This window comes from Plectropomus leopardus, chromosome 12 (genome assembly GCF_008729295.1).
Source record: "Plectropomus leopardus isolate mb chromosome 12, YSFRI_Pleo_2.0, whole genome shotgun sequence".
Classification (NCBI taxonomy): Eukaryota; Metazoa; Chordata; class Actinopteri; order Perciformes; family Serranidae; genus Plectropomus; species Plectropomus leopardus.
The window spans coordinates 31778109-31802814 of NC_056474.1; the positions used below are offsets into that span (position 1 = coordinate 31778109).

The window sequence follows — 24706 nt, forward strand, 5'->3', positions numbered from 1 at the left end:
AAATATTGTCGACTAAAATTAGCTACATTTAATTGGTCAAATGAACACTTGCTAGTAATTCCAATAACCTAACTACAACACAAGTTCTCAGTCTATAAGCGTGATAATGTAGCCTTTTAAAGTTATTTCAAGGACCATATTACAATTGCAGTATTTGTGGAACATCAATGTTTAAAAAAAACAAACAAACAAACAAACAGTACAGCTGGATTTGAGAGAATCCATGGAAGACATTGTGCAGTGTGTTTAAATGCATTTTGCATGTTCATTTGTTGTTGTTTTTTATTATTTATTTTTCCTATATTTTATTTTTATTTATTTTTCTTTTATTACAAATAGTTTTGAATCCTGTATATTTGTAAACTGCACTATTACACTTTTATTGTGAAAAGACCTGACCGGCAGTGTCATGTTGACCCTGCCCGCGGAACAATCAGGAGTTACGCTGCTTGTTTCCTGAACGTGATAGTTGTAGTGAACCCATGCTGGCGGCGCAGAGAGGTGAACAGCCAGCGGTCAGTGTGTGAACGGCTGCGCGCGTGCTGCTGTATGCTGCAGAATCAGCTGACTGAGCGTCATGATGCTGGACAGGAGCAGGGTGACTGTGGTGGCCGAGATCCTCTTCAGCAGGAGACTCTCATCTGAGGAGGAGGAGAGAGTTCACTGTCGCTGCTCCAGAGCCTTCGTACAGTAAGTCTCTCACATCTGATGATGGCCTCCAGCAGTTATTGACACGTTCCATTAAAAGTAGGACAGCAGTCATCCTGTTGCAGACAGACGTGTGGACAGATGAAGCTGTGGGGGTCTTAGTCTGATGGTCTGTGTCTGTGTGTGTCCAGGGATCGGGAGCTGTATCGGTCCGATAACAGATTGTTCTCATTTGACCCTGCAGACTGTGCAGTCCGAGGTATGTATCTCTTGTTGAACAGGACATATTTCAGAATACACTGCGCCTTTAGTTCAGTTCTTAAAAATATGTGTATGAATATTAGTGGTACATGATACTTTGTTTTATATGTATATATTAATATTAGGTCTGTCAAATGATGTATTTTTAAATTGCAGTCAATCTCAGAACTTCAAGTTAATCAGGAGTAATTGAAATGTTTTGATCGCATGTTTTTTAGTTTCAGTTTCAACAATTTTTTTTTGTTAAAGATTATTTTTTTGGGCTTTTATTGCCTTTAATTGATAGGACAGTGTGAGCGTGTAAGGGGTAGAGAGAGGGGGGAGGACATGCAGCAAGGGGCCGAGGCCAGACTTGAACCCGCGGCCCCTGTGGCGAGGACACAGCCTCTGCACATGGGGCACTGCTCTATCTACTGAGCCACCAGGTGCCCCAGTTTCAACAATTTTAAGTCCATGTTGACAAGGAGAAGCAATTCTTACCAGATTGTCTTGAATCAAATGACAGTAAAAAACTGCATGGGACTAGCATAAAGTGGACATGTCTGTAATGGGTACCAACAGAGCCCATTTTTATTCAAATATCTGGATGTCAGAGGTCAAGGGACTGCTTTCTCTTAAAGACAGAAATGGTGGCTAGCGATTAATGTGATTAAACAAAAATACCCTGGGTATTTACAGACCTTAATCGTAATTTACACTTTAACGCTGACAGCCCTGCTTAATACATTATAGTATATGTATGTGACAACAATAACGGTATGTGTACGATAAAGGAAGAAGTATGACTAGTAATAGTAGCAGTACTAGAAGGCATCAGGACCATGGTGTCTCAGTGCAACTACGACCCATTATCCACGTGCAGCCGCAAGTGAGGAAACCTGCGAGACAAACTATCGAAAAGGTTCTGGAGAAGAAGCGGAGTTAGTGTTACGCAGTAACAGGACATGAATGTTTGAAAATGAAGAGAGGAAGAGAAAGACAGAGGAGCTCAGTGTATTATAGGAAGTCCCCTGGCAGACTTGGCCTGTTTTAAAATTAGCCACCAAGAGGCTTGCAGGACGTGCTGGCTGTCACTGAATGAGGGAGACGACTCCAATGACTGCGTTTCGTTGGATTTATTGTAGAAAACAGCTGCATCAAACAATCCAGAGCAAGTTCCATGGCTGTACACAGGTGTCCAACAACGCAGCAAACCGCAGTCAAAATGGTGACAAAATGTATCAAGCGAAATGCGGTCAGCAAAAATGTATGGCTCCCCCCCGTCATCCCCTCTCCTCCATACATTCACAAAAACTGACTGACTGACAACTGTGATATCCATGGTCCTGCACCACGTGACCCAATCACCTGACATGACAACATAAGATGAATAATAATAATAAAAATTAATAATCTGGCACCTACATTTCTGCTCCTAATTATTATAGTTATGATAATAATTAATAAGTAATCATTTCAAATACACTACACATGTAGGTGAAAGCATAACAAAGGTAAGTATAGTCCATGTACAGTTCATGATGATATCTTCTTTCTTCTGGAGGTCAGAGGTTACTAGCACATGACCTATGGTGGAGAGTGATCTTTACCACCACACTAAAGCAAAGTCAGTACAAAAAAACATCCAAACAATCACGATCCAAACAGCAGTCAGGATTCTGGCGACTCTTGCAGGAGGAAAGTCTTGGTTACAGGCCTGTAGAGACTTGCTTGTTTGAGTCTTAATCCAAAATCGTCGTACTAATCCCCTTCTGTCTGGAACCGCTTCAGTGATTTCTGCCACCATGGCCTACCTCTCGATGAATCTGTTATAGGATGAGGTCAGAGAGGTGAAGATGGCTAGTATGGTTGGATGCTTCGACTCTTCAGGCATGGCAGCCTTACTAAGTTGCCCTCCGACTCTCAACACACTATCTTCCAGTTTCAGATTGAGTCTGTAGATGTGGCTGTTTAGTTTCACACATTCTGCCCTTTGGAGAGAGGACAACTCCTCTGCAAATCTTCTCCTCTGACAGAATCTTATTATCTCCACTTCAGCGTCCTTTATCTCTCCCAGTGAGAGATAACCACCACACAACTCATTATTGGGAGTATGCATCTCCTTTTTTCTCCTGAGATTTGAAAGCAAACTCTTGAGTCTCAGGATCCAGGCCATCATTTTGTCTGCCTCCTGGACTGACACTGGAAAATATTTCCAAAGAAGAGGAGTCTGATAACTGAAGGCTCTGACTCCCATCCTACTTTTGGAGACTTTAGGAACCACAAGTAACCCTGCATTTTCAGAACAGAGTGTTCTCGTAGGATAACAGGGAACTATGAGCTCCATCAGGTATGACGAAGCCTGACCATTCAGAGCTTTGTGAGAGAGGAGAGTGATTTTAAATTCAATTCTGGATTTTTACAGGGAGCCAGTGCAGAAAAGCTAAAACTGATTGAAGGCCACTATGACATCGCACACACACACACACACACACACACACACACACACACACACACATAGTCTAACACTGTGAAATCAAAAGATGTGAAAGCATGAATCCATTTAAAACAAATTTCCCCTCAACTCACAGACTCGGATGATGAAGAGGAGGATGCTGATGTGGAGGAGGAGGTGTTGGATGAAGAGGCTCAGCTGATGGCCAGCATGGGTCTGCCTTTGGCTTTTGTCAGCTCCTCTCAGCAGAGGAGAGCAGTAAGTCCAAACCTGATGTGGGATGTTAACCTCAGCACAGTGTGTGTGGGTGCGTGTGTGCGTGGAAATGTCTGACAGAGCCTGTCTTTGGTCATGTGACAGGGGAAAAGGTCTCACAGGAGGCCTGCCACATACTGGGCAGAATCAGCCGAGGAGGAGGAAGATGATGCACGGGTTGACAACAAAGGTAGGCAGTGTACCAAAACCCGTCCGTCACAGCTGCTCCCCTCCTGGGCTGCAGGTAGAGGGCTTTTGCATCAGGTGGAATGTATGATGATGCCCGTCAGACGGGATTTTCTGGCCCTTCAAACATTGATACAATTTACGGTAGTGTTAGATAACCTATCGTTAATGTATGATTGATTAATGGTTTATAACAACTCTAAATCAGATAAATACATGCATAGTCAAAAGTCCCAGTGCTGTTGTACTGTTTATCAGCACTCATGGAATGCCTCTCGACCAATCAAATTGCTTGGTCAGAACCAAGTGATGTGTAATTATGATTGCAAGCATCAATAATGAAACAAGTTAGGATCAACAGCAGTGTGGTCCTTCCATGCTGGAGTGTCTCAGGGACAACAAATCATTAGCTTCTAATGTCATTTGAGATGTCATTTTTCCATTTTCTATTGTTTTCATTTACAATTTTTATTATAGTGCTATAAGTATATAGCACTATAATAAAAATTGCTGTAGTAACAGCCTGACCAATATGGGATTTTTGAGACCGATACCCATTTTATAGTGGAAAAATTCACAGATTACTGATATGGCGAGAGATACAGTGAATTTTTGAGCTGGAAAGAAAATAGATCTTTTCTATGTGGACTGTGTACTGATTTTGCATGACTATGCAAAAGCACTTAGAAGGCTGCTTTCTTAAACAAATAACTTTTATTTCACAATTTACTTATTTAAGATTACACCCAAACAAAAGTAAAGAATAAATAAAAATGAGATAAACGTCAGTACTGTGCGTGTTCAACATCAGTCTTTGCTGACCATTTAAATAAAGAATACATACAATAAATCAAATAGCTAAATAAACAGCAGTACTGTTCAGTATCAGTCAATTGCTGACCATTTCTAAACCATCCAAGCATCATTTTCTGCAATATATGGTCTGTAAAAAAAGTTTTCTTATGCGCGCATATCGGTAAAAATAAACACTGATATGCTCCGATATGTCAGTGAAAGGCTCATATCGGATGATAATATCGGTAAACTGATAAATCGGTTGGGCCTTAGTGTATACTATTGTTATTATATGCTCAGTGTTGTGATGGTATTTGACACTGCCTTGTGATTTGTTTACCTAGTTGAAAAGAAAGTGTGCCAGTCACCAAAGGATGGAACAGGAGAGACGCAAGCTGCCGGCTGGGAGAGCTACTGGGGTAAAGAGGAGGACATGAACATTATAATGACGCACACATGTACACTGGTACCATAAGACCCAGTTACAGACAATGTTTGCCCTCGCTGTACTGTATTAAATATTGTAACTGTGTTACAGATATTGAATGTAGATGTAACAATTAGGGGTCGACCATTGTTGGTTTTTCAAGACTGATACCAATACTGATTATTAGTACTTCATAAGGATGATAATTGGAACCGATATGCATCTACAATAACAATTAAAATATTTATTTCAAACTTTAGAGTTTGAAATATGACAAACTCTCACACAAAACTATTTCAGTGCCTTTGGCAAATGTTTAATCAAAATGGAAACTTTCAACATCAACTACGGCAAGTTACCAGTAACTTTTTTTTTTTATAAATTCATTGAAATTTTAAGTAAAAAATGAATAAGTAAAAACTGCTTGCTGAGGTGTCACAAAGTTAAAGTTCCTTCCATGCTGACACTATTCATTATTTGGGTTAAGTGTACAGTATATCAGTTCTTCTGTTGTGTTATTGTTGTGCATTGCATGTAATATGAAATATCCATAAAATATGGCATCTAGTCAGTGCTTATCAGTTCGCTCAGTGATAGAAAAGGAGTCCCTTCACGAGAAAGTTAAGGAATCACGGGGAAGAGTCAGGACAAACCATTTGATACCTCAGATTTTAAATATTGCTTCTGGGTTTTTCTCTGTTTCTTGTGTGTGTCTGGTAAAGCTCAGCAGGGTGAAGTTCTGCTGTGGAGCAGCTGGATGGAGAAACATCCAGAAACTGATCCAGGAGCAGCGACTGCTCCTTGGGATGACCCACAGACAAAAGCTGAGTGGGATACACATGCTGCAGAGACCTACTACTGCTACTGGGAGCAGTACTCATACTGGTCAGCACAGGGCTGGACCACTGAGCAGTCCACCTGTGTTGGGGACAGTGGTGGAGAAGCAGAGGGACACACACAGACACAGCCAGGGGAGTGGACTGATGGACAGACTGAAGACCTGAGGGCTGAGATCCAGCAGAGAGGAGAAGAAGAAGTGAAGGCTCCTCATGAAGACGCTGAGGCTCTGACTGATGTGTTTGGACAGCAGTGCACGTTAGAGGAGGGAGGGAGGTGTGTGACTGATGCACACACACACACACAGCATGTCAGAGAGCAGACAGAGACACAACTCTGTGGATCTGATCAGCCGTCTGATGGTGGGGACGATCAGAAGAGACCTGCAGCCTCACAGCACAACACAGCTCAACAAACAGGTAATCACTCAACCTCAATGTGTGCACAGTGCAGAGAAACACTCAGTGATTTGATGGATTTCACTGCATTTTTGCATAATTTAGTCCTAACGTGCTCTGATATTCTCTGGAATTACAGCATATGTACATGGATAAGCTGCCTGAAATGGAAAAAAAAGTCTAAACCAACACCAATTCTAAGTAGTTAATGAGGCCGATAACCTATGTTTACATATACATTCACAATTAAAAACAAAAATTTAAAATTTGGAATATAACAATCACCAACACACAGCTTTTTTAAAATGCCATTAGCAAATGCTTAATCAAAACTGAAAATTTCAACATCGTATACAGCAAAATGTGTATGTAAAATATCTCCCTGAGGTTTTACAAAGTAAGTTTCTCCCATGCTGACACTTTCTTTGCATGTAGTGCTGTCCCTGCTGCTGGCTGGGTGTAATCCTCTCTTACTGCCCTTTTGGATCTTTTCTTCAGTGCAGGGAGAGATGTTGACATTAGGTGAGACAGAGTGGTGAGTGTAAACAGACCAGAGGGAGAGACACAGCTGCAGCCCAGCCTAAGTAGTTCACATTTTAATTAGTCCATTTTATCATTGATCATTGAAATAAAACCAACACAGATAATTGGCAAAATGACAAATATTGGACCCACTAGGCTGATAATCTGTCGACCTGTATAGTCGGTTTCTGTTTACTCACTTGACAATGAGGTGACAGTAACAGCCAACCTCAGATTCCCTCTCTTTTGGACCTTCATCACGCTATATTTGCATTTTTTCGGCACTGTGTCTCTTTGATGCTGCTTACAGTCTGACACCTCAACCCATACCTGTTTTTAAAGCCCCGATCTCACCTGTGCACTGGGGGGATACACGCCCAACCTGGACTGACATCAGTTTTCTTGTGCTACACTCAGACACCTTTTATAAGGTGTAACCCTTTTAACCCTAAGCACATTAGTTTGATTTCTTTCAAAAACATGCAGGCACAGAGAGTGAGCAGCTTGGCACAGAATGTCCCACAAATTGCAAGAATTAAGTAAAAGGTGATAAGAAAAAGACCTGAAATTTAGCAAAAAATAAAAAACACAAGGAAAATGTCCAGAAAACTATATTCATAATTGTTATAATAGTATTATTTCTTATTTCTTATTTCTTCTATTTTTTTATTTCTTGATTTATTTTTTGTTGTTGCTTATTTTCAGGTACTTTTCATGCAATGTTTTTTTAAATTTAATTAGTTTTTTGCTCATTTTTGGGCCATGGCCTCTAAAGTTTCCTTATTTTCATGTTTTTTGGAGGAAATCAATCAAGGTTTCTTTGGTTTCAAAGGGTTGGTGTCTTGAGGGGGAAAAATCAGTAAATCTAGGCAGGTAAATAAACTGCCACATTTCTACTGGGTTCTAAGTGATGACTCAGAGGGATTGCCTATGTATGAGTCATACTTTCTATAAGTCGTATTTTTTAGGAAAATCTGAGTTTATCTTAAAACATTCAAACTCTGGTTGGAAAAAGAAAGTTAGCTTTAGTCAGCCTGGTTTCAGTACATGTTTCATCATTTAGTCTGTGTATTTCAGAGTTAGTATCACAGACAGTGTTGGGGTTGTAATGAGGGTTTTGGAAAAATACTAAGTGTTTATGTGCTGTAACACAGATTCCCAGCAGGCTGCTGGCAGCCCTGACAGACAGGATGGCTTGAGGAAGAGGATGTCAGATAGAGAAGATGATGATGATGATGATGACAAACCTCCAGGAGGAGGACCAGCTAAAGTTAAACGCGGGTGAGTTTGTGTTCTTTGTGTATTTAATGTTAAAATATTCAGAGCTACCTTGAATGAGGAACATGCTTTGTGTGTGTCCTGTTACGTCAGAACTGAAAATGGGATGTTTGGATCTGTTTGGATGTTTCTTTCAGTAACAGTTTCTGGAGTCTCATCAGAATCTGCTGCTCTTCTTTATGTGCTTACTGCAGAGAATCCACACCAAAAATAAAAATGAGTTGCAACAGGTTAAAAAAAAGTTACATGGCCATGTGCAATGAACAATATTAACTCTGATTTACCATACAATGTTCTGTTGTTTCCTCACACAGTCAAGCCTTCAGCTGGTCCTTATTTTATATGTTACACTTTTATTTGGGGCTTTTATTTGTTTTTCCTTTTCTGCAGGATTCCCGTGGATCCCGAAAAAGTCTTAAAAGGCACTGAATTCATTAATGTAATAATAAGGCTTTAATTAGTATTAAAATGACTTAAATTAATCTTTCAAAAGTCTTAAGAATAATGATAACTTATTTTATTTTTAATGCAATTTACATTTGAAACAAATCTCAAAGTGCTACCAGATAAAAGCATTAGAACAAAAACAGATAAAAACAACCAAAATAAAAGCATATTTAAAAGTCTTTTTTTTTAAAAAAAAAAAAGCCATAAACAAGTCACAGTGAATGTAGAATTCTTGATTAACCCTTAGAAACCTGAGCAAAGTGAATTGATCTCTTGCAGCAAAAGAAGAAAGAAAAGTAACAGAAAAAACAGGAAATTACCTGAAAAAGTGTTAAAATAAAATCAATGAAAAAAGCAAAGATGTCTTTCAGTAACCTAGCCTTTCTGATTTTAAATATATAACTCATATAAAATATATAATTATCAAATTATAAATAGTTGTCTTGATATTTTATTTAGTTAATAATTCTCTCTCCTTTATTTATTTATTTTAGCTCATTTTTTGCAAATTGCAGGACATTTCATGCCAAGTCCAAAGCAATCAGACCAATTTACTTATGTTTTAAAGGTTTAAATGTTTGTTAAAAGTGCTCTGAACGCTGTATAAGAAAAGTGATGTGGCTCCAGGTTTCAGAGGATTAGTTGAAGTTGTAGGGCTTCATGTTTAAAAACAGCAAAACTGTATCGAAACATCAGATTACAAACTCTGGCGCAACTTGTGCAGAATAATCCAAATCACCTCTCTGCAGCGGTATGCTCAGGTCCAAACACACAGGCCTCTCTGGCTGAGCCGACAGTGAAACTTCCCTCTGCTTTGTTCAACCACTTGGGTCTACCACTGCTTCAGTCACTGTGTGTGTGTGTGTGTGTGTGTGTGTGTGTGTGTGTGTGTGTGTGTCATTGTGTGACTTTGGCGAATCCAAAAACACCAAAGTCACTCAATAATCCTGCTTAAATGTTGAAACAGTATTTGTTTGTGTTTGCAGTCATGAGCTGGATGTGGAGGAGAGTCCTCAGCTGACGGCGGAGGAAGCCTGGACTAAACTGGGACTCAAACACAACCCAGACCCTCTGTGAGTGAGTCTGCATGTTTTACTGACTCTTTTTCATGTTTACATCATGTTGAGAACTCGACTCGTCCTCACTTGGTATGATAACAGATGCTTTGTGGCTGCACTTGACTCAGTGTATTTACTGCACTGCTGCATGCTGTTTTGTATCCTTCCTAAATGGTAGCAGGAACTTCATATTTCTCATTTGTCCCTGTCTGTCTTCCTCTCACTCTGTCTCTCTCCCAAAGTTGTGAGAAAAGGTACAGAAAAAATAAAACTAGTTCATCTGTGTATATATATTTTTAGTGATCAAATTTTTATTTAGTTTTGTACAGGGTACACTAACAATAACAACTAGTACTCTCATCCATATGTGCCCCCTCCCAACCCTGGCTGGTTTAGAATATCCTTGATGTCAAATAATGTTAAATCAATTAATTTCTTAATAAAAAAAAGAAAGAAAGAAGAAGAAGAAAAAAACCTCACACATTCCATTCATAAATAAATAGTAGTAATAATAATAATAATAATATTTTTTTAAAAAGGTTCCCCTGTTTATGTTAAAAGAAAGTCAATTCTACTCAGCTGGAGCGGTTGCAGTGTGCAAGTCATGATGCTATCAGCTGCACCATCCCATCTTTCATGAGTTTGCCTCTGAGTGTGTGCTATATTTAGGTCATTATTTAAATAAGAATCATTTTAAAAACTCTCAAAATGTTGGTTTTTGTTCAAAAAGCATTAAGGGTGTTATTTCATCTGAACCTGTCTAACACAGGGTCTCGTACAGTGATACTCAACTTGCAGCCCATGGGCCAAATCTTGCCTTGGATAGGGTGCTGGATGTTCTGACAACCATTTTCTAATTCACAATGAAAATGAATTAATTTGCAGTATTTTTTAAGGGTTTTTTTGTACTTTTTATATAAATTAAGTGTCAGAGTGCAATAAAAAGCATCACAGTAGAGCTTGTTCAGAGCAAAAAAATGCCCTGGGTGGGTGCCCTAGACCCCCATCGCAGGTCAAAGCTAATTATTGATGTATATATTATAAATGTTATCTATTAAGTGGCCTCTGGACTTTCAAAAGTGATCCATGGGCAAAGTGTGTTGAGTATTCCTGGTCTTGCACATATAGTGTCATGGTGTGTACACATATTGCAGCAGTTGTTCCACAGTAGTGAGGCTGTGTTTCTGTGTGTATTTTGCAGCTTCCACAGTGTGTTCAGCTTTAAAGGTGGTGCTGCTCAGAAGCAGGGGAGGCACAGGTGGGCTAAGAGAGCGGTCGGCAGCGTCAGCAAACACATCAGGTTCTCAGAGACGTGTGGAGACGACACACAGCCACAGACCAGCAGCACCCTCTGCAAGGTACCGCCTGCACCCCGCTGACGGGTTCACACTTTCTGAGCTCTCATTACAACGCATGAAGAGGACTCACGCTCAATTAAGTTACCTGTGCTGACTCATCTGAGCTGCCATGTGGGATATTTCCATCCAGACAGCTGCAGAGTCCTGAACATCCAGCTACACCAGCTGAACCCAGATCAGCTGGCAGATCCAGTGCAGATCAGATAGTTTTCAATGAAAACCTCCTGACCGTCTCTCATGACTTTGAACCTACAGCTCTAAAAAATAATTTCCAAGCTGACAGCACACCACTGTGTGGAGATTTAACCCCTTGAAATCTGAGCAAATTGGCCTCCATCCTTTGAAAAACATAAGAAGGCAATGACTAACTTGACAAGAAATGATCCAAAATAATGGCGAGAAACTAGTTAAAATGACAAGAAAATCTGTGAAAAAGAAAAGTAAAAAAACACACAACAAATAACTTGAAACTTGAAACTTGAAAAAAAGATTTTTTTTTATTATAACATAATTTGAAATATATAATAATAAAAACCCTTAACTGGATTTTTTCCCCCTAGTTTTTGTTAATTTTCCAATAATATTGTCTCTCTTTTCTTTTTTAAGTCATTTTTCTTTCTTTTATTTAGAAATAAAAATGTAGACAAATAGATGTGTACTGAGAGATGCAGATTCCACTCAAGAAGACTAGAAAAGTGCTGTACAAGTACAGTCCATTCACGATTTACTACACAATCGACTGTTTAATGAATTAATTGAATTAATTTCAGTTACTGGAGACGATCTAATCAGCTCTGTGACAAAACAGTCATTTTCTTAACAGCCACAACTCTGAGACATGCAGCTCTGACATCCAGTGATGGACTGTAACAACTGAACACAGTACATTTATTCAAGTGCAGTACTTTAGTATAATTTTGAGGTACTGGCATTTTTCTTGAGTATTTTTTTCTAGTATTTTAAAGTTCATTCTTCTTCATTTAATTCAACCTCCTTCTTCCACTACATTTCAGAAACATTCATGAAGTTACACTGAGGACTTGTTACATAAAGACTTTGTTTTACAGGTCAAAAACTTCCTTGCAACGACCCAGAGAGAGACCCAAATGACTGAGTGTGAGCGGGGAGGGATGGGAGGAGGAAGCTCACAGGAGCCTGAGGACAAGCCTCCATCTCTGGGAGAAGAGGAGGAGAGGAGGAGGAGGAGGAAGAGGATGAAAAGTGATGAGGGAGGACATGAAGAGGCTGTGGAGAAAGATGGTTCTCATACGTCCAGTTTAGACACAGAAAGAACTCTACCCTCAACAACTGGGACTGTGGACAGTGATGAGGAGGAGGAGCAGGAGGAGGAGGAGGAGCAGCTCGGCAGACAGTTACCTTGTCTAGAAATTCCCGACTTCCTTCTGCCTGATGCTCCTGCAGGCAGCAGCGGTGAGCAAAACATCTGTCAAATGATTCTAATGGCTTACTTTTTTTTGTTTGTTAAAAGAAAAGAATTTTGGTGAAACTTCCCAGCTAGTAGGGAATGTTCCCACTTGTAATAATGTTTTGAAGAAAACATTTTGTCTAAAGTTCAAAGAACCTTCAAATAATGTTTCTGTGAGGTTAAATGCTGACCAAGATGTAATGTTCTAACTGCAACAATTTGAGGATGTTTTGGGGATGTTGCGAGGAGACAGATCATAGAATATTTTTTTTTTATAAAGCATTCCCACAGTGTTTCATGAGAACATAGAAAGAACAATTTTCAAAGGAACATTCAGAAATTGTTTTCAGGTTGTTATTGACAGAACATTTCTTATGGAACATTCCTGTAATGTGATATGTTAACAAAAATAATGGAGCTGTGTAATAATCCTGTGTGTGTGTGTGTGTGTGTGTGTGTGTGTGTGTGTGTGTGCGCGCGCGTGCATGCAGAGTTAAGTGCAAAAAAGGAAAAGAAGCCAAAGAATAAGAAGAGGAGGAAGAGGAGGCAGCAGGTCCCAGCAGAGATGGCAGCTGAGCCCGAGCTGGCTAAATACTGGGCTCAGCGCTACAGACTCTTCTCTCGCTTCGATGAAGGCATCAGGCTGGACCGAGGTCAGTCTGCTCTGAAACTATAATTCATATTTCAAAAAAAGAAAAAAAAAACAGTAGCAAATAATACTGAAGTTATTCTTGTCCTGTCTTTATTGTTTTGCACTTGTATTTTGGATTATTTTTGAAGACCAGTATTTTTTATTGAATGTCCTCTCTGAAGTTGCATCAGTTGTAGAATGACATGAAAAATCAGAAGAAAGTGCACAACAGAGTGGAGCTGTAAACAAAATCAGCAACTGAAGCAGAGAAGCTTAAATGTTGGGTTTACATGGTTTCTGTTTGATATAAACACAGGACTCATATATACACTGAATGGATTATTGGTCTATATATTTGTATAATTTTATCCATACAGGCTGCAACAAGATGTGGTGTAGTTTTTTAAAAACCAAATTCCCTCTTGGTGTGCCGCCTCTCTGCTGTGGCTCAGCCGCAGGGAATTTTAATACCGCAATAACTGTAACTTCAACAGACTGATCGCTGACGTGTTTAACTCAGAGTGCAGGAGCCTTACAGTATTAGCTTCAGTTGAAGGAGACACTTTTGAGCAAACCAAAGGAAGCATCACATGGAAACAGAGGAAGCTGCTTTCAGCTGAACCTCCCAAACCTGCAGTGTCTTTAACCAGCAGCAGATGTTGCTGCTACGTCTCCTAAAGTTTCCACTAAAATCGCTGATTTCACTCTCTGACAGATCACTAGATACAAACATGTCGGTGTGTTAGATTTAGGGAGAGTTAATGGCATCTAGTGGTGAGGATTGAAGATTGCAGCTGTGTAAAATATCTCCTGGTTAAACTTACTTTAGTTTTTATTTTTGCGGAGCTGACTTATCTGCAGAGGTCCTTCCTCTCTAAAAAAAAAACAGAGCAGTTTGTTTGAAAAGGTAACAAATACCCAGAATAAAGTAGTTTGATGTTTTTCTGGCGCTGCTTGTTGTGTTGGGGCTGCTAACTACAAAGACATGAATGTCCTTCTCTGTCACCAGTGTCTGGCTTGTCTGTTCAGGGCTACTGTAGAAACATGGTGGTGCACCGTAGATGAGGACCTGTAGATATAAACAGCACATTCTAAGGTAACGGAAACACAAAGATCCTTATTTTCAGGTGGTTATACACTAAAGAAAATATACTTATTATATTATACTCAGTTTTTCCCAATACATGCCCTCAAATCCTACAGAATTGAGCTTTAAGAAAAAAGACGTAACATTTATTTTATTGCCATTTTGGTTCTGTCTGTGGTCACAGTGCATTTTGGCAGACAAAACGTTCATTAACTGATCCACTGCTTCAGTCTAACAAAAATATATGCTGTGATTATCTTAAAGGTCCAGTGTTGGATTTAGAGGGAAATATTGGAAGAAATGGAATATAATATCCATAACTACGTTTTAATTTGTGTATAATCACTTGAAACGAATAATTTGTAGGCAGGTTTCCATTACCGATTTGCGCAAAACATAAGCAGTATTTTCAAAATGTGGATAAAACACAATAATGAGATGACTGTGTTTCCACTGAGTGATGTCACTCCTCTGGTGATAACAATCTAAGAAGTATGGTGATGTTCAAAACATTAGCAGCTTTATTTCTATTGCAGCCACCACACTAGCCGTCATTATTTACAATCCAGGGCCACATAGGCTATTATGGAGCCATAATGAAAAGGCGAGCCCCTTATACTTGGGAGCGTCCATGTATGAGGGATTTCTGGGAGGTGATAGTCCACGATTTCACAGAGGAATTGTGGATTCAAAACTTCCAGATGATGCAATAACAGCTCTTGTAGCTCCTGCTGCATCATGAGGGAGACAGTTCCTACTGACGAGCACATAACCATAACATCATGTGACCTAGAAAAGATTAAAAAGGGTTTCTATTGCAGCTTTGCCAAATATGACTTTTTCGAATCATCAGATACACCACCTCATGTGACTGTAAAAACTTTTTTGCGTTAGGGAGTTTTCATGGGTTGTTTTTTTTTTATTTGCAATTTCAATTTGCACAGTTTGGGGGTAAATGGAAAGCCGCCTACAGAGACTTTCCTGGATTTTGTCTGACACACATCAGTAACGTTATTGTGTTCCAGAGGGCTGGTTCTCTGTGACGCCGGAGAGAATCGCTGAGCACATCGCGCTCAAGGTGGAGCACAGCTTCCCCGACTCTCAGCTCGTCATAGACGCCTTCTGCGGTGTGGGAGGAAACGCCATCCAGTTTGCCCTCACTGGAAAGAGAGGTGAGCTTAATGTCTGCGAGTGTGTGCGTGTGCTCGCACCTCAATTTATCTTTAATAGAACATTTTGAAACCTGAGCAAATTGGTTTGATTTCTTTCTAAAACATAGATAGATATTTAGTTAGATAGATATTTATTTAGAACATGTCAAACAAACAAACAAAAAAAAACAGGAAAAGATAAAAAATTAAACAAAATGGCAATAAAAAATTCAATGGATAGATCCAAATAATAATAATAATTGCATCTTACATGTTTGAAAGGAGGAAGTATAAACTTATTATTTCCTACCCCTTCTCAGTTAATCGGCTAATTAATTTGTAAACTTCAATTCTAACATGTATACATACACTTGCATATTACATGGAAAAAGGCAATGAGCAACGAAACAACATATTGCCCAAAAAATAGCAAGAAATTATTAGGAAGTTGCAAGAAAATAACCTGAAAAATAAGCCCCAAAAAAAGTGAAAAACGAAAACAAACAATAAAATTACTATTATATGAATAAGTTATAATGATTAGAAATGATGAATATTTCTATTTTTCTGTAGTTTTTTATATTTTTTAAAATAATTGTCACCCCTTTTTAAAACTAACTTTCAGTTAATTTTCAGGTCATTTTCCTTATCACCTTTGACTAATTTCTTGCAATCTGTAGAACATTTCTTGCCAAAGTCACCTTTGCATTTTCCCACATTTGGTGAGAGTCATCTGAAGGCAGCACAAGAAAACTGATGTCCAAACAGGTTTCAAAGGGTTTATCAGTGTTGTCACCTTTGTCATTAGTGTCATTTTGTCAAGAACTGGGCTTCAGTTGGATTTCATGATTGAAGTATTGACATGTAAATCAGTCGTATTTTAGCTGTCCATATGTTTTGTACTCTGTTTCAATATGACATCATCACTGGCTGTGGTTGAAAACAGACACCCGAGCACATCACATGTATTATCAGCTGATTTCATTTTATCACAGATATTTATTGATTTGATTTTTTTTAGTTATTGGTAGCAGTATTTTTTATTACATTTTAATACATTACATATTATTATATTTTAACAGGCTAACTAGTTATCTGTAACCTATTACATTCAAAAGTACGTTCAAAAATAACCTTCTCAACACTGAAAAACACCAAAGTAGTAGTACTAGTAGTTGAACTAATATGTCCCCAAAAATATAGGTCATGGGACATCCAATTTTTTCAAGTAACATGAAAGTACACACCTGTGAATAAGCACTTCAATAGGAAGTGAGAGAAAGAACTGCATGTCATCTGGCTCCAACAGAACACTGCCCTTTCCTCTTCAGCTTTAGCTGCGTACCCCCGGCTTATACGGTGGTCTGCCTATAACTCTGACCTTAAGCGGTGCAAAAGGTGACAGGCCCCTCTTTCCTCTGGACTTACGGTCACAACAGATGGTGTTAAAAGTAAATATATTACTTGACTAAGGTAGCAGCTGTCAGGGTTGTCAATCAAAGGTCCACTCACGGCTGCATGTACACAGTTGTGGACTTCACGCTGTGATGTGCAGAACAACAGTGACATTAATAAACTGAAAAAGGCAATGATTATCTTAGAATGACAATACCATAAAACATGAAGCACATAGTTGCTTCTTTATTTCAGACAGCAGTCTGTCTGCCCATGTGTCCAACACACTGGTTTAGAGGTAGATAGTTTAAAGAAGTAATTTACTGCTGGACAGATGGGCTTTTAATAAAACTATGTCTCTGCAGTAGAAAGATGAAATACCTTTGAAAAAGGTGCTACATGACCAGAAAAAATAGAGAAAAAGGAAACTTGCTAAAGAGGTAGAAAACCCACAAGTACCAGAATGCACTGCACCACACCAGACCAGTAAAAGCTTCTGCTGGTGGGTGACATTATGAAAACATGTATGTGTGAAACAATGGCAGCCGGCCGGTAAGAAAGGATTAAACAGTAAGCTAAAACTTTTGTCTGAAATCATTTTAGGAAGCCGTGTACCATCCACTTCCTGTTTACAAACTCTTGCTCTTACAGCTAAACAGGGTCAAGTCAGATCAAGTCAACTTTATTTATATACCACGTTTAAAACAACAAGGTTGACTATAGTGCTATACAGGGTAAAAAGGCAAATAGAATACATCACACAACCAAAAATATCAAAATTATCGGCAATATGTGTTTTTATCCCAACAGTCAAATCTGTTGGGATAAAAACATTTTCATCTTAAACGAAGGCCAGGGAGAACAGATGTGTCTTCAACAAAGATTTAAAATGCTTTAGCGTTGGGGCAGATCTGATCTGAAGTGGTAAGCTGTTCCACAGGTTTGGTGGTTTTAAGCCTTGTTTTAGGCACATCCAGGAGCAGCTGGTTAGCAGACCTCAGTGCTCTGGCTGGAACATGAACATGAAGCAGTTCAATTAAATACGGTGGCTTTAAAAGTTAACAACAAGATCTTAAAATCAATTCTGTAGTGAACAGGGAGCCGGTGCAGTGACAGCACAGGGGTAATGTGGTCCTTCATTTTAGAGCCTGTTAGGAGGCGAGCAGCCGCATTTTGGACCAGCTGCAGACGCTGGATGGACGACTGGTCCAAACCTACATATAGGGACATACAGTGGTCCAGACGAACTGTTATGATCAACCTCTCTAAAACGTTAAGAGGGAGATAGGCTTTCAGTTTGGCTACCAGCCTCAGCTGATAGAAACTAGACTTTACTATTTAAGAGATCTGCTTGTCAAATTTTAAAGCATTATCAAAGAATACACCAAGACTCTTCACAGAAGAATGCAAACTAGAGGCAAAAGGGCCAAGAGAGCCCACATCAAGCAGCCCAGGGTGTCCAAATACAATGACCTCTGTCTTGTTTTCATTTAGATTAAGAAGTTTAAGCTCATAGGCTCTTAGACAATCAAGTAAACGCTGCAGTGAACCCTTATTTTTTATTTTCAACAGCAATTTGTACATCATCAGCAAAACAATGAAATGAGTCATTATGTTTTTCAAAAATAGAACCTAGAGGCAGCATGTACTATGAAAAAAGACTTGGTCCCAAAACAGAGCCTAGTGGGACACCACAGGTGAGTGCAGCAGCCCCAGAGGAATAATCCCCCAGGTGAATTTAGAAGCTCCTGTCTTTTAAGTAGGACTCTAAGCACGGGAGTGCAGCATCTGTAATCCCCACACAATTTTTTTAAGCGGGACAGGAGTATTCTGTGATCAACGGTATCAAATGCAGCTGATAACTAACAGAACCAAAAAAGTGGATTTAAATACAGTGGCAATCCCTCTACCTTTGCCGGTGGTCCGGGGAGAGTGGAAAGATGTACTTGTTAGGAGGCAGAAGCTCCGAAAAGGATGTGGACTCACCAACACGAAGCCAGGTCTCCATCAGGAGCATAAAATCCAATTCACAGGATGTGAAGAAGTCATTCAGCACAAAGCTCCATACAAAGATTTATATCCAGGCTGTCCAGGTTGGTGGCACAGCGAGGTCAAAGATTAGTGAGATTCGCACTCCGCCGGCGGTGCGGCAGGATCTCCTTCGTGTGGGCCTGGGTCAGGGCCCGTCTGCGACGCGGGATAGGAATCATCAACAGAAATCGGACCAGAGAAGACCGCCTCACTTGGGCCATGCACCACAGCAGTAAGTCCGGGAAAGACTGGTCGGATTTATCGCGATTGTAGGACATCCAGGGATCGGCAGCCACAGACAGCTGGTAAACAACAGCCTATGTCGTCGAGGAGGAGCCACACCTGTGGTTTTCAGGAAAGCCTTACAGTGAACCAGCAGACCGGCGCACTTTCCCCGTCTCCTATGGCTCTTTTTCCGGGGAAGGATGCACGATAGCTGACGCAGGTACGCCGGGATGTTTGACAGCAGAGGTGGAAGGCTCCGAGTTTCTTCCCCCAAGGAGTCTCTAGACAAGCTCAATAACTCCCAAGAGGCTTGGATATTAAGCAGAGCTTAGCGATCGTAAACAAGAAGAAGAGATGCATTCCGACAACAGAAACATCAGCAGAAACAGCAGAGTAGCAAACAAAACGCAGAGGCAGCGAGGCACTGACAGACAGCTGGCCGATTACACTGGTGCCATCTTCAACATGGGTGATAAATTTTTGTTTCTGAAAACATTTGAGGTCAGAAATAGGCAGTGCAGTTCCAGAATCTCGATTTATATTCAATCAACACTGCCTAGTTTTACCGTTTGGTAGGATTATGGTCTGAGGTTGAGAGAGACAGAGAGGGTCTGTCTCTTGATCTGCTTCTTTACTCTTTGTGTCCACGTTGGTGGTGGCAGGGGTGGCATTACAAAAATGTGGAAGCTCAGCCTGTAGCTGGAGCAACAGTCCAGAGAGCCAGCAAAAATCTTCCGAATGGCATGCAATTCAGGTCATCCAGCAGAGTTTCACTGTGGGAGGAGGAGAGATATCTGAGCACTGGTTAAAAGGAGGAAAGTTTTCCAAAGTTCGTCTACACATACTACCCACATTGTTTGGATACAAAGCTGGTTAAAAGTCAGCAAGATATTTAAATCTGACAGGTTGCAATATGCAGCTTCACCACTAGATGCCACTAAATCCTACACAGTCAAGCTTTAAGTGGTGCAAATCAAGGAAGAAATGATGGAAGGCGGTCACTGATGTAGGAAGGTGCAGAGTGATGCATGGCTTCAGATCTGGAAGATACAGGTGGTCAGTGCAGAGTCACAATTACTGGGCTGCTCTCTCTGTGTTTGTGTTAGGTTAAAGACTTTTCCTCAGCATTCTGAATGCACATTAATTCTACTATAGATTTATCAAGTAAAAAAAGATCATTCTGATAATCTGAGTGACTTTTAATAAATAATGTATCAGTATTTAAGCATTACTGTGAAATAGAAATGGTCCAACTTTAGTAATGTGTCTAAAACTTGGGATACACTACACAACTTTAGACAGGATTCACAATCATGCCTCTCTCCTAGTCCACAGCAGTCAGCATGAGTTGGTGTGGCAAGTTGACATAAAAATTAGAAATCTGTAAGTGTATGAGGGGTACAGACTTGAGCCGGCGAGTATATGAGGAGGGCAGACTCCTCCAGACATGAGTCAGAACTAAAATGACTGTATTTCAACTTTGGATTGAGGCTAATGTCTGATAATTTTTGATGCTCGTTATAATGCATGTAAGACCCAAATTACATATTAAGAAAGTTTTTGGTGATTTGGGTCCACAGGGGCTTTAAAAATGGCACTAAAAATCAAAAAGGTTGCAGAACCCTGTTTTAAAATAGCTGTTGTGTATCATCTGCATAACAGTGTCACTGTATGTGACATTGAGATGAGTAATAGTGGTTCCCAAAGACAATATGTCTAAAGAAAATAAAACAGGACCCAGTATATTTCCCTGAGGAACCTCATCATTAACATCAAGCGTGATACAAAAAGCCTTATATTTTATCCTCTGAAGTGGCCCCAGCTTTGAATTTTAGAGTATTAACCCTTTGATTGACTGTCCAGTGAGTCCTCATGCAAAACGGAGTGCTCACTGTCTCTGTCTCTGTCTCCTGCTGTGTCCTTCATCTGTTTCATCCTCTCAGTCCTGGCCATTGATATCGACCCGGTGCGGCTGGACTTGGCGCGGCACAATGCTGAGGTTTACAGTGTGGCCGACCGAATTGACTTTCTGCAAGGGGACTTCCTTCAGCTGGCACCCCGTCTCCGTGGTGATGTGGTCTTCCTGTCACCACCATGGGGAGGGCCCGACTATGTGACTGCTGAGGTGTTCGACATCAAGACCATGATGCAGCCTGATGGATATCCTTTGATATATATTAAGTGTCTTAAAACCAGTGAACTACCTGAGTAGATACAGTATCTGCAGGGTTTTAAATAATGCAGTCAGTATTTTCTGACCATCAATTACAGCCTCCACATATTTCAAACTGCTGACAGGTTCTACAGGGGATAATACAGTACTGTCAAACAGAGCAGTTTATAGAGTCTTGTGTGTTGTTGGATAAATAAACTCTTTGGTGTTATTTCAGGCCAACTTGCTTCACACTGAAGAGAAATTAGATGATTAGTATGCATAGTCTATTAATGTGTCCCAAACTTTCTCTGTATATGAACAGATAGGGAAAACATCAAATTAACATATTAACCCTATGAAGATTCCATCTCGTTGCTAGGCGATGTTGCTGCTGATGGCACTGTTCAATTCCTGCAGTGCATTTTTTTGAACAGCTTGATCCGAGATGTCAGGTGTCAGGTGTTCATGCCTATGGCATACATTTTGGCAAGATTGTGCATTTTTGTTTAATGTTGGAATTTCCAACTCAGCTTCCACAATAAGTCTGAAATACACTGTGTAAACAAAATTGTTACATTCAGATTCTTAAGGGCAAATGCTCCATTGAAACTGCAACTTTTGATTCCCCAGCCATTAAACATAAAAACACAACTTGATTTTTAAAAGCGCATTTTGTGCACAGAGCGATACAAGTGTGTATAATATTAAAGCGGGCCCTAAGGGTTAATGTAATGAATTTTACATCACTTGTAATGCAATCCAGACAAAACAAATTATAGCTTCTGAAGTGACCAGACCATGGGATATAATACAAGAGAATAAGAGACTCACAGAGAAATAGGACTTGTTGCAGAGCTGCTAGAGTCAAAGTGTCCACCCTCCTCTCTAATAGAAAAACTCACAAGCTACAAGGCCTGCAGATCATTAGTGTCCCCACCAGACTGGACATGATATCTGCTGTGGACATTCTTAGAGGATGACCCCCTGACCTTTCCTCTAGCTACATCAACTGGTCCAAATTCCCACTTATATTCATGAAATCTCAAAATCTATTGGGTAGATTATCACCACATTTACTGTGGCTGAACCCTTTGATTTTGGATAGCTCTCCTGTAGCTCTACCCTCAAGACTACATGCCAGCTCAAGAATACAAGAAACAAAATACGTATCTACTCCCAAAATGCAGTACAAGGTAGCACTGTTTTGAAGTGTGTGATTGTGGTTGTGTGAGATCTTGGTTTCATCCTTAACAGTGGACACATTTGAGATTTTCCGCCTCACCAAACTGATATCAGACAACATTGTGTACTTCCTGCCTCGCAATGCCGACATGGATCAGGTCTGTATGATCAGTCTTTATTTGGATATTTATTTGGATGGATGCAGAAGTGGTGAACAGGCCATCACTTACTGATATATTCTGTAATATATGCCTGCTCTCTGAGGAAGGTGGGACATTTATAATGTCAGTGGACTTGTGTATCAAATTTGCTGACATTTATTGAATTTATTGATGAGCTGATGGAAAAATAAGATGTTTTTTTTTTTTGATCAGATTTAGTATGGATAATCTGAAGCACATACTGAATTGCTTTTTTCTGTCTTTCTTTGAAATTTAGTTATTTTTTAACCAATTGAAACCTGGATTGACAACAGTTTTCTTGTGTTGTGTTAAGATGCATTTCACAAGCAATTTGGCACTTTGATACTAAACAGTTGATTTGATTTCCTTCGATAACATGTGGGAAAAATGCAGTTACCAACTTGGAAAGAAATGCCCCACAAATTGTAAGAAATTAATAAAATGTGATAAAAAAAAAATTACTTAAAAAATAGATTTCTGAAAAAAGGGAGGATTGTTAGAGAGTTATCAAAAAAGGGAAAAAATGTCCTGATTATATGGCTACAAACTATATTTGTAATTTTAAGAATTTTATATTTAAAATCATGTTACAGGAAAAAAAGTATATATTTACATATATATATATACACATATATAATTATTTTTTCCAGCACATTTTGGGTTTTTTTTTGTTAACTTTTGGGGGTTGGGGATTACTTTTTTTTTTTTTTTTGCTAAATTTGGGGCTGTCTTGTTAAGTGGCTTGTTGCCTCCTACCCATGTTTTAAAAGAAATTGGTTTTCTTTTTTCAGGTTTCAAAGGGTCAATTTGTTTTTAAATTGTAGAATGTGTTGGCAAACACATTGTACTGGTAATGTATTGGATATAATAGAGGGGCAAATTCAGTAACTACAGACAAGAGCTGGTTAAGCAGCACTTACTGACAGATTTTCACCAAGTCTGGGATGATGCATCTGGAGCAGGTGGATGTGCCAAATGCGGAGGGGGGTCTATTAGGTTCCAAAATTCTAAATGTAATGGTTAGAAAAAGATGTGGTTTACCAAAAAGCATTGTTCAAAAGCATTTTGGTTTTTAAAGAATTGTTTCTCCCTTTGCTAATTTTACAGTTTGAGATCGTATTTGGAGAAAATAATGATCCGATATATATATCAGATTATTACACTTAAGTCAGAATGAAGTTGAAGCTGAATTGAACGGATCTGCAACAACATCAGGGGCAGCAGCTGTGTGGTGATGTGTGACCATGTGTTCACAGGTCGCCTCTCTGGCCGGTCCAGGAGGGAGGGTGGAGGTGGAGCAGAACTTCCTCAACAACAAGCTGAAGACGGTGACTGCTTACTTTGGCGGCCTGATAAAGTGACTCTGGCAGATGCACGGACCAATGAGGACTTCCTCCTCTACGAAAGGAGAATAGAATAAAAATGTATTTGTTACTCTGCACTAAAAAGTACAACAATCTGACTTACTTTTTTATACTTTTATCATGTTCAAGTTTAAAATTTCAGACTGAATCTGGTGATCAGATGAGACATGTTCTGCATGTTTGAGTTAATGTGTTTTCAATTTTTATGAATCTCTCTTTATGATTAATGTGTGATAAAGACTGTAATTATGAGAGTTTTATAAAAAATGATTTAAAGATATCCTTTTTTACTGTGCATTAGACCTAATAAATTTTTTCTCTTTTTTTAAGAATCTTTCATTGCTAATTGCTGCCTTCAGACATGTTTCAGAAGTATTGAACTTTGAACCCTGATCTAAAACACAGGTAACAAGTCAGTAAGCAACTTGGTAACACATCAGAATCGGAATCTGGTTTTATTGTCAAGTACATTTACATATACAAGGAATCTGACTTGGTGTTTTGGTGCAAAACAATTAACATAAATGAAGAATAAAAATATTGAATTAAAATACTATAAGACATGAGATAAAAATATAGAAGCAATTTAAAAATATAAAATGAAAAAATAGAATATAAATAACACAAAAAGTATGTACAAAAGGTGCAGTGGAGGAATAGTACAGTTGTGCAGAAGTTGAGTTACAGTGTCAATATCTACAGTCTAAATAAATAAATTAACCTACAGTGTGCATGTAAAGAAATCCAGCCCAGTGTGAGTTAATGTAACACATAAAAACTGATTTAGCACAACATTAATGTAATGTTTTCAGACTTATGTTCCAATGATCAAATGTTCCACAAACTGCTAAAAAATGGTAAATTAAGAAAATATTTTTTTTAAACGCTAGGGGAAAATGTCAAAGGAAAAAAAAAGACAGGGAAAAACAATATAATAATCATAATTGCATATTTAAAATTACATAATTATCAT

At 39.2% G+C, this 24706-nt stretch overlaps 1 protein-coding gene across 1 annotated transcript; it reads left to right on the forward strand.

Annotated features, from left to right (window-relative positions):
• The first annotated feature begins 466 nt into the window (after positions 1–466).
• On the forward strand, positions 467–24039 carry tgs1 (trimethylguanosine synthase 1). The gene is made up of 15 exons (XM_042497883.1): positions 467–690; positions 840–907; positions 3480–3601; positions 3704–3788; positions 4924–4998; positions 5729–6262; positions 7918–8044; positions 9475–9561; positions 10748–10904; positions 11972–12335; positions 12822–12983; positions 15074–15220; positions 20794–21010; positions 22267–22345; positions 23626–24039. The coding sequence occupies exons 1-15, from the start codon at positions 578–580 to the stop codon at positions 23728–23730; spliced, it is 2442 nt and encodes an 813-aa protein (XP_042353817.1). The 5' UTR covers positions 467–577; the 3' UTR covers positions 23731–24039.
• Positions 24040–24706: the final 667 nt, after the last annotated feature.